At 46.2% G+C, this 10,278-nt stretch overlaps 1 protein-coding gene across 2 annotated transcripts; it reads right to left on the reverse strand.

Moving 5' to 3' along the window:
* Window positions 1-316: 316 nt before the first annotated feature.
* On the reverse strand, window positions 317-8,829 carry SLC35E1 (solute carrier family 35 member E1). Of its 2 annotated transcripts, XM_068164771.1 has the most exons (6): window positions 8,314-8,825; window positions 7,751-7,821; window positions 7,219-7,356; window positions 6,434-6,559; window positions 5,724-5,969; window positions 317-5,141 (listed from the first exon to the last, which is right to left on the reverse strand). In XM_068164771.1, the coding sequence occupies exons 1-6, from the start codon at window positions 8,714-8,716 to the stop codon at window positions 4,908-4,910; spliced, it is 1,218 nt and encodes a 405-aa protein (XP_068020872.1). In that variant the 5' UTR covers window positions 8,717-8,825; the 3' UTR covers window positions 317-4,907. The 2 variants fall into 2 exon arrangements, with proteins under 2 accessions (XP_068020872.1, XP_068020873.1); XM_068164772.1 differs by lacking the exon at window positions 7,219-7,356 and having other exon boundaries at window positions 8,314-8,829.
* Window positions 8,830-10,278: the final 1,449 nt, after the last annotated feature.

Consider the following 10,278-nt stretch of genomic DNA (forward strand, 5'->3'; position numbering starts at 1 on the left):
ACAAGGCATAGCAGAAATTGTTCATCTCTCTCTACTTAAGCAATTCAATAAACCCCATAAAACCTCATCACACTTGAAAGACCACTTACATGAGAGTTTAACATCAAAATTCGAAGTGGGGTCCAAATTATTTTGCTGTCCTTGACTATTCTAGGAAAACAATCTACAAAGGGAGTGATTGTCTGTGAATTATAAGGCCAAAAGCAAACCTGAGTATCCCAATGCTCACTCGGAGCTATAATCACTATCTCGCGTTTCAGGCCTTAAATTACACTTTACCAGATCTCCTTTACACAGATAACACTCAAAGGCATCCTCACAAAAAGGCAGAACTTTTTATTCTTAACAAGATGTACCTTGAAGACCCCTCTGTATAACTACAGAATGAAAACTCAGAAAGATGGAGGTTTCCATATATCCAAATAACAAATGAAAAAACAAACAAACACAGACACTAAGAGTGATTCTACATCACTTGGCAGTCCTGAAAATGAACACAGATCCCAGAAGACCAGGTTAAGTTCAAATCTTAGTTTATCCTTAAACTTCCCAAAGGTCCTGCTGCTGCTTTCCATCCCAAGAGAGACGTTAGAGGTTTGTACGCTGGAGTCCACATGCCATTCTCCTCAGCACACAGCAATGATTTATCCACAAAATGCCCCAAAGGCTCTAGTTACCTGACAGAAAACTCTGCCAAAACCAAATCCGAACACCTGTTTATTTGAGCTAGGAAGGAGTCCCAGTAGCTGAAAGTCACTGGAATGGTTGCTTCCCGTCAGCCCCTGAGGAATCCTCAGGCAGTAGCATGGAGGCTGGAGTGGTGCAGCGCAGGTGATCTGGCCAAGTTAAGAGCCACAACATCAGAATGACACAGTTGAAAAAAGAACAGGAAAACAACACAGACATGTTCATGTGTTTCAGCACCAGATTTCATACAGTAAGTGCAGTGTGGTTCTGGTAAACCCACTGATAGTCACCTCCATTTCTAGAGTACCAACATTAAACAAACCCAACACCACCATAAAACAAGGGCTGGTGACATCCACCTGCAAATGTACACTTGTGTATCTCTTCATGGTGTGATTGTATCACACACTTGTCATCTCACCACAAACAAATGCTACCAGCCTGTATCATCACCACAAAGATAGTTCAGAATTACTTGTCACAACTTACAGCATGGTTCAGAAATGGAAGCCTTAGAAAAACAAAACTTCCCCTTTATTTATATTGCACCTTTTTCACAAAGAGCTACATGGCAGAAGTTTCTTCTGCTGCAAAATGCTACATCAGGAAAATGTGGATTTGGATACACAGGCGAAAGAAAAGGTCTTGAGCCTCAGGAACCATTGTGAGTTGACCTCAAATTCCCAACGCTGCTTTTACAAATCACTGTATACCTACAAGGCCCAAGTGTTGCCTCAGTTTTGGTTAGCATTCAGTTATCTTAAACACTCACACATTTTACCAGATGGTAATAATGCTCTAATCACTACTGGGTAGTAAGATTGAAGCTGCAGGGCAAATATTTAAGGGATCTTCAAAGAGCACCAGATATTTGGTGGAGCTACCAACAGAAAACGCTCAGCAGCCGGAGAGACTCTGGTCTTTCTAGAAACATCTAGGACTGGTTTGGGAAGAGTAGAGAATGGTTGGATTGGTGATCATCAAGGTCTTTTCCTTGAAACGGTTCTATCCATTTCCTAGTTTTGTAAAGTATTTACAGGCAATGTTAGAAATGCACAATGGAGATGAAAACATTTCTAAGGATACCAGCAACCAGTGTCCTAACGCTGCTTATGGCATCCTTTCCGCCTGTGTCATCGTCCAGCATCACACCCACACAGCAAACAGGAATCCCATTCCTCTGGAGTGACCATCTCATGTGGCACTCTCAAAGCTTCCTCCAAACTAGAACGCCCACCCAGCCCTTGTCCTGGATTAGTGACAGGGTCATTGCACATGATTCTCTAGAGATGCTCTTCTTATTCCAACATTCCACTCTTTCTACAGACCTATGTACACATCAGTAATTTACAAACCATGTTAGAAAAAACTCTTCACCTTGCCAAACAAAACCTCAAGTGGTCCAGCATTAAAATATGTATTTCAACAGTATAAGGAGCTTCCTTTACCTGAATGTGGGCAATATTGCTTAAGGACTCAGCAAAACCACCTCAGTAACCAATTCACTGCTTCAATGACATGTTCTATCATACAAAATGATCCCTGGTGACCACAGACCTGAACTAGAAGAACATGAACACTGTCAGACAGGCTCCAGGGAAAAGATTCACTCTCTAGGCCCCAGAGGAATGGTGTCTTCCTTTTGGGTCAGCCCCTTTTTGCTCTGCAAATGATTTCATTTCAGAGACAGTGAGACTATGAGAATGGGCTGGAATTTGGGACAAGGTATCTTTAACAGAAAGCCCTCACCTGCTGTTGTTCTTTTGACAGAAAAAAACAAGCTAAAGTCCTGCCACAGTAAGTGTGCAGTGCAAGCTTTCTCTGAAAACAGTCTCAAAAAAGATCTGGTTGTGTTCTTTAAAAGGAAACCATCTGAATATATTTAAGAAAGCCTCTATCTGTGAATAAAGCATGCAAAGCTTTATTTCAGGTAACAGTTCAAGTTGTATGGTGATGGTACAGCAGCAGAACATGTACAGGTGAATTCACAGCATGGCTGTACATCCTTGGGGCTCCCACTGCTACTTCTTTCTGGCATTTCATCCCCCTAAAAATCAGGGAAGAATCACCCCCTTTTTCTAAATGGAAATCTGAGGCACAAAGAACACAACAAAGCCTTTGCAGGAGTCTAAGAGTTCACAGCCAGCTCCCTTTGAAAGCAGCCAGAGAACTTCAGCCCCTCTTAAAAATCTGAGCAGAAACATCTCACCCTCAAATCAGTCTTATGCAGAGCCAGAACCTAATCCAAGCCCAAAGTTCAGACAATCCTTTTCTTCCCTGTATGTAAAAGCACTTAAATATTGGGAAGTAAGCCTCAGAAATACACATTTTGCACTTTCCCATATTGAAAAGAAACAACTATACACCAGTTAAAACTGGACAGGCAAAAGGAATTTAATCGGCAAGAATGCTTGCATGAATGCTTGCAAGAATCCTCATGATCCTGTTAACCTGGGCTAGAGAATAATTTATTTAGAGTTTCTAAGCTAAAATCCCAGGTTTTAAACTAGCATGAACAGTTTCAACTACAACCAAGCCAAAGAAGTTCTGTTTACAAGCATTAGCAGCATATTTAAACCCATCTGTGAAGTTTCAGAAGAACCATTTCCTCTTTTGGACTGTGTGGTGGAACTATGTCCACAGTCAGCCAAAAGGGCACGATCAGCTGACTTTGCACTTAAAAAGAATTTATCATCCAGAATGTAGCCAAACCATCAGCTTGCATTGGTCATTTTTAAAGCAATAAATAAATGAAGGGAGGGTTCAGTACCAAGCCCCAAATTTTGTCACTGATGTCAGCATCAGACCTCTCTAGTGAAAACCTAACAAGCTATCGGAAGTGTCACTGTACAACAGCTCTTCTATTAAGAAGGCCTCCAAAATCTCATTTTGCTAGAGCAATGACAATAACCACCTGCTTCAGTGAACCTACATTCACAGTTGGTTCTGTTCCTTTGAGCACAAATGCAGTATCTGACTCACAACCACCAACCTGTCTAGAATTAACTAACAGAACCAGTTCTTGATCGGAAATTATCTATTTACTGCCGATTCAAATCATATTTTCTGAACAATTTCCTCTGCGCTGGGAGAGCTGCAGGAACAGAGCAGGACACAACGTTTAACTTCTTTCAGTGGAAAGCAGAAGTCAGGCTGCACAGCACCCAGCAAATCCAGCAGCAAGAACTGAGAAACTTAACCCAACCAGAAGCTAAAAAAGTAAGACCTGGGAAACAACTAGAGATCATGATTATTCAAAACAGTGCATTCATAATACATGAATTATAAAAGAGAGAATAATTTATGCATGAAGTGGAGAGGAAAACAGCTGAAACCATTCCATTCTGAAAGCAACGGAAGAGTTTTCTAAGAACAGGCATGAAGCCGGTAAAAATAATCACATTATTCCAAACACTTTATTTGTGGAGGCGTTTTCTGTATGGCTGAGGAAGAGCAACAGTGAAGTTACAGGACTGTTCAGAGAACAATTATGACTGTAAGCCACATTTGTGATCTACAGTGACTGGGACATCAGTGTTCTTAGAGAATTCCATTTCTCTACACCTGAAGTATGCTTCTTGATGAGATCAGTCATCCCATCATCCGCTCTTTCAGCAACACTTCTGGTCTGTCATCATAACCTGAAGGCATAGGCACAAATCAGTTGATACCCACACGGAGTTTTGTAGTTGCTGGAGACAAATTCAGGTCTACCTATCTGCAACTGATATAAGTCATCCTCCTCCAACAGACAAATCCTGGTGACCAGAAGGATGCCTTAAATTTCACTTGTTTCTGTAAGTTTCATTAGAAGAAATTATCATTAAAACAAAGGAAAGAACAAATTAAAGGTGATGTTACCAGTGTGGAAACAAAATACTGGCCAGAACTGATCTGCCAAAAGAATAGTCAGTTGACAGACTCTGAAAAGGAGGAGCAGTGCAGCAGGTATTTCACTCTGTGGTTTTGTAGGGGCATTTCCCCAGGATCTCTGGACAAGGGCTGCACTCTGCAGTAAGCTCCAGAGGTGGCCCCAGCTGCTCACACCTACAGCCTGCTCAGCAGAAGCCAAGGGTCTGTACCGCTTCCCCTCCCCATGCATCTTCCCTTCCGCAAGAGCTGTACAATAAATGGCTTTACATTCATGGATGTACTAAAAAGTTTCTGGTAATGCTGGGGACACTTGGGTATCACAGTCTATATACCTGCCTGCCAGGACTCTAGATATCAAAACGATTGAAGTTGTAGGCAGTGGGATAGTTCTGCCGATTGTACTGGAAGTGGTCTGTTAAGACGCTGGTTCGGCTGTGCTGGTAGTCTCCATGCTGTGCAAATGCTGTGAGTCCGTTCTGAGACTTCTCAGGAGTGTTTCGGTGCCGGTCCAAATTCACAAGGTCTCCAGTTGTGACTGGAAGGAGCTGCTTCTTTGCCTCTTGGTTTGCATCGTATTTTGTCTAGGAAAGAAGAAAAGAAAGAATTTTTTTTGTTCGTTATCATCTTACCAACAGGCACAGGTAGAAAGAATCCCAGCATGCTGAGGGTTGGAAGGGACCTCTGGAGATCACACAGGCCAGCCCCCTGCTAAAGAGCAGGGCACCCACAGCACCTTGCCCAGGGTCACAATGGCCAGGTGGAGTTGGAAGCTCTCCAGAGGAGGAGATGCCACAGCCTCTCTTGACAGCCTGCTGCAGGGCTCCAGCACCCTCACACCAAAGATGGTCTTCCTTATGAAGAAGCAGCACACAGTTTACCATTACACCACCATCTATACCTGTTAGAGTCTTCAAGTATTAATGGCTTCATATAAAACTCTCATTCCTCTCAAATGCCAAATCAGGAAGCTGCTCTTTTGCTCAAGATCTGGGTGAGTTACTTCTCAATCTTCATTTTCCAAGAAAACATTAGGTTGAAGATTTATGTTTGTTAGAGGGCTGCAATGCCCTCCGTGTTTATGTTCTAAGCATTAACTTCTTGTACAGACAATAATTCAAAGCTACTGGACTGTTCCAAGTGAGTTTCATGAACAAAGTTCTTACCTTATTATATAAGAAGACCCCCAAGATTGCTGTCATCATTCCAAGGACATTGGTGCTTGTAACCGGATTGCGAAGCATGATAAGGGACACGGTGATAACCATGATTCTTTTTGTGGCGTTTGCAACAGAGTAACTGAGTGGGCTGATCAGGTTCAGGATACTGAAGGCAATGACATTCTGGGCAAAATTACAGAATCCACTGATTATAAGCAGCATCAAGGTCCAGGGCCAGTGAGACATCGTGCTCTGTTATAAAGACAAACACGTCAAGAAAGAAAAAGCTATCTCATGTTTCAGATACGAGACAAAGAAACACAGACACAGCTTGAGTCACTTCTGCTACTGGGTAGGCAAAACCTCTGCAGCTTCACTCTTAAGAGACACCCAAGCGTGTTACATCTTTAAACTATCAGCTCTGAGAACTTGTAACACACATCCTGGGTGCACCTGCTCTTGCCTCCAGCTCAAAATTCCCAAGATTGTGCTGCCACTGGTGCTCCCTCTCCAAACGCCGACAGGAATTCTCACAGCAAGATAGACAGGTGAGCACAGCACTTGTTTTGTGAAACAGCTTGCAGGTGTTTCACAACAGTTCCTTCCAGGCTGAGGAGGAACTACACTGAAACACTTCAGTTTACTTTTTTGGTATGGCTGGAGGTGCCTTTTTTTTTTCCCCTCCTCACTAGCAGCTTCCCAAACACAATACTTACCAGGTCATTCTCTACTAAGAAGGATGAGAGATCTACCAAAACCCAGGTGGGGATCATGAAGAAAACAGCATGGCACCCAAGAATGTTCAGCAACCGAAGGTGGTGTATCCGGGAATCTCTTAACACCTGACAAACAAAGGTTATGGAACAATTCTCTTCAGCTGCTGCAGAAATTTGGGGGCCGCATAACAGTAACAGATGACAGATAAATTCTGAGAACCATAAATACTGCTACAGTAGGAATTTCTTATAAGGATAACCGAAGGAAAACAGATGTCCATTGGAAAAACAATGGTACCTTGAGCAGTGCCTTTTCCTATTAACAAGGTAAGAGTACATTTAAAGTGTTCTGCAAACTAGTTACAAAATAGTCTGAAAGGATTCAAGATACCCTTCTAAAGTTTGCTCCTGTCAGTGCCACTCACTCACTCACTAGAGAGAAAGGTTTTGACACAAGATACATTGAGAGCTTTCACATAAACTGTTAAATTTAAGCACTATCAAACTGTCAGGGGACCAAAAAAAATCCATGCTGAAGAGTAAAGAAAAAGTTCAGGATAAACACTGAGTTCTGTCCAATTTTCAGTGTAAGAGCTTTGACACATGGGAAGAGCCATAGAGAACAGACATGGAAAATACCAAGCCTTACTTTAGGCTTGGCTAGAAAGCCACCTTAAAAAAGGAAAAAAAAAAAAAAAAAAAAAAGTATATGCCCTGGAAAATATTTAACTGCCCTGCTAAAGAATTGTGCTACTCATCAGCGTTACAAACAGCAGAATTGTTACCTTCTTTGAGAAGATGTTCTGAAGCGAAAAACACAGAGTAGCAGCAAGCGCACTGACAAGCCCCCACATGTCAAAGGACAGTTCTGTGACAGTGGCCAACAGGACACCAGTTATTATGGGGATCAGAGACAAGTACACCTAGAGGAGGAACAAAGGGGAGTAGCTTATGTCTCTGAACTTTCATTTCAGCTGAGTGAGTTTTATTTCAACCACCGCTCTGGGGAGGAAAAGAAAAGGAAGAGTAAAGCAACAAAACCAGGGACTAACTTTCATACTGTTGTAGTCTGAGGACATTCAGTGACTACAAGTCACACTGTAAGAGCTGCAGTGTATCAGGGAGCATCACTCTGCTCAGCGCACAAACACATTTTCTTCACGTTGACAATAAAATAAGAGGGAACTTGTAAAATCTCCACAACCTAGTTTCAATTAGAAAAATCAGCCAGCCAGAGCCTGAGCTTTCTGGATCCTAGCCACCTGAGCCCACGACAAACACCAGCGAGAGAAGAAAGCGCAGCAAACCTGTCCGCACCTTGGTTGTCTGCTTCTCCTTCATGATGATCCGTGACAGCAGAACCACCCAGATCGGCATCGTCGCCTTCACTGAGAACAGGAAGAAAACATCAGTGGGGATGCAAACCTGGGCTGGTTCCATGAACTGCCATCAGCAGAGGCTGGGTTCTGGGGGTGGAGGAGGGGCTCAGAGCTGGTCCCATCAAAGCCACAACCTCAGTCCATGCTGGGTCACCCCTCCCTGTCGCTGTGCTGGACAGATTCTCAGTGCTCTGAGACACTGCACCAGGCAGCATTCGAGCACATGCTGGGCATCACACAGGGCACACACCAGGCTTCTGGTCACTGCAGCAGGTACAAGTATGTCCTAGCGCCCAGCCACTGCACTGGGCACCCAGATGAGCACATACCAGGCTTCAGGTCACGCCAGCAGGAGGAAACACTGGGTACCAGTACAAGCAAATGCTAGGCCCTAGGACACTACCTTGGACACTAGCGTGAGCACACACTGGGTATAAGGACACTGCACCGGATACCGGTACACCACACCGGGGGCTGCCCCCCACGTCCCTTAGGTCTCACCTGTGTGCGCGTAGGAAACTGGAACCCTCCAGAGAGAGACGTGCGCGGAGACGGAGGCGAAGTACTTGCCGAAGGCGAGCGGCAGGATGTAGCGAGGGTAGGCGCGGGGCGGCAGCTGGGCCGGGCCCGCCGGCGGCACTCTCCAAGCGCGCAGCAGCGGAGGCAGGAGCCCGCACAGCCCCAGGATGTGGAAAAGCGAAACGGTAACGGGCCGCGGGAAGCCGCCGAGCAGCAGCTTGTTCACCACGTTCCCGCCGGCACTCAGCCCGTACCAGGCCAGGCACAGCGCCGACACCCGCGCCCCTTCCCGCAGTGCCGGCCCCCGGCCCCCGCTCCCGACCGCTCCCGACGCCGCTCCCCCGACGCTGCCGCCGCCGCCCGCCGCCGCCAGCGGGGCCGCCATAGCTCCCTGCGCCCCCCGGCCTCCACCGAAACGTCACCACCGCCAACACGTCGCTTCCTGGGGCGGGCAGCCGCCGCCTCACTGCCTGCGGGAATCGGGAGGAGCCACCGTGCCTGTGCGTCACTTCCGCCGCGGGCCGAGCCGCGCCGGTCCGCCGGCGGGACGTCAGCGCCGCCCGCCCCACAACCCCCAGTTACGGATTGCATCCGCGCCGCCAGAGCGGGAAGAGGCCAAGCCCAGAGGCTGCTGTCCAGGCGGCTCAAAGCCGCGGCTCCCTTGGCACGAGCCCTCCGCACCGCTGCTCGCTGGGGGTGCACGAGTCGAGGCCCAGAGGGAGCGCGAGGGATTAAAAGCACCCAGCAGAGAGCGCGGGCGCACAAAGCCCTCTTTTCTGCTGTGGCTGGACAGGACGGGCGTGCTCCTAAGCAGAGGATGTGCCATAATGACGGTGCAGCCACTGCAGACTGCCTCAGGAAACCGAAAGGGCGGTGGGTGCAGCGACCGAGCAAAGGTCGTACTCAAAGGCAACGGGACAGCTGCTCCTGACTTTCAATACCAACTCAATGCGGCTGAGGGAGCACCTGTCAAGCCGGAGTAGGTTCTGGAGCCTCTACATCATTCATATACCCCTAAACCCCCCACACTTTAGCTAATGGTGACTCCCAGAAGACGTGCACTGAGCCTTTGCATGTCACCCGCTGACATGAACGGACAGTACGAATTAAAGATAAGTTTGGCAAGGCAGATAGGAAAAAACAGCAGCGGAGAAATTGAGTTCATGCAAAAATGAGAGTACACAGGAGATACGCACATGGTAAACTTCATTTGAACTTGTTTACAAAATTGACAAAAAAAATACCACCTTGTAAACTTATTCACATTTGGTTTTGCTCACAGAATGGGTTATACTCGCATGCTGAAATAAAGATTGTCAAGCCTCCTTTCACCCTGGAAGACATCCGAGTGAGTTGACCTTTACAGCAGAAACAAACTTGGTATGAACAAGCTTCAAAGCCTGTGTCGAATGAATTTCTTTGGGGATTTTGTCCCACCAGGGAAGGGGCTGGCTCTGGTACCTGCTGCTACCTCAAGCAAGGCAAGCATCAGCACGGTCAGTTTGTGACCTGGCACTAGATGTGATCTGCTTTGGGCATCACCTCACCGAGCGTGGTCCACAGGGGCCACTGATTGCATCAGAAACGTAAGAGGGGTTCATAATGCAACCCTTTGTAATTTCCTGAAACTTGCCCTCAGAAGGGCACAGACCATTCAGAGAAAGCAGGAGGAGGAGCAGGGAGAGATCAGATGCACAATATTTTTACATGAACAAACCCCAAGCACGTTCCAATGAGCAGTTTTTCAGTCCTCCACCATCAAATCTACCTCTCTGAGCTGTGAGACAGTAAACCACACTGCTCAACTTCATCAGCCGCAGGAGGACAAAACGGGAGTAAACTGAAAATGTACTTGGCAACATTTTTTGGTAACCACCGTTTCTGGTTTCAACCTCAGATTTCATCAGCAGAAGCAAATAGACATCAGTGAAGAACTGGAGACACCCA

The sequence above is a fragment of the Melanerpes formicivorus genome, unplaced genomic scaffold (assembly GCF_026170545.1).
Source record: "Melanerpes formicivorus ecotype bairdi unplaced genomic scaffold, bMelFor1.0.p_v2 SCAF_83, whole genome shotgun sequence".
Classification (NCBI taxonomy): domain Eukaryota; kingdom Metazoa; phylum Chordata; class Aves; order Piciformes; family Picidae; genus Melanerpes; species Melanerpes formicivorus.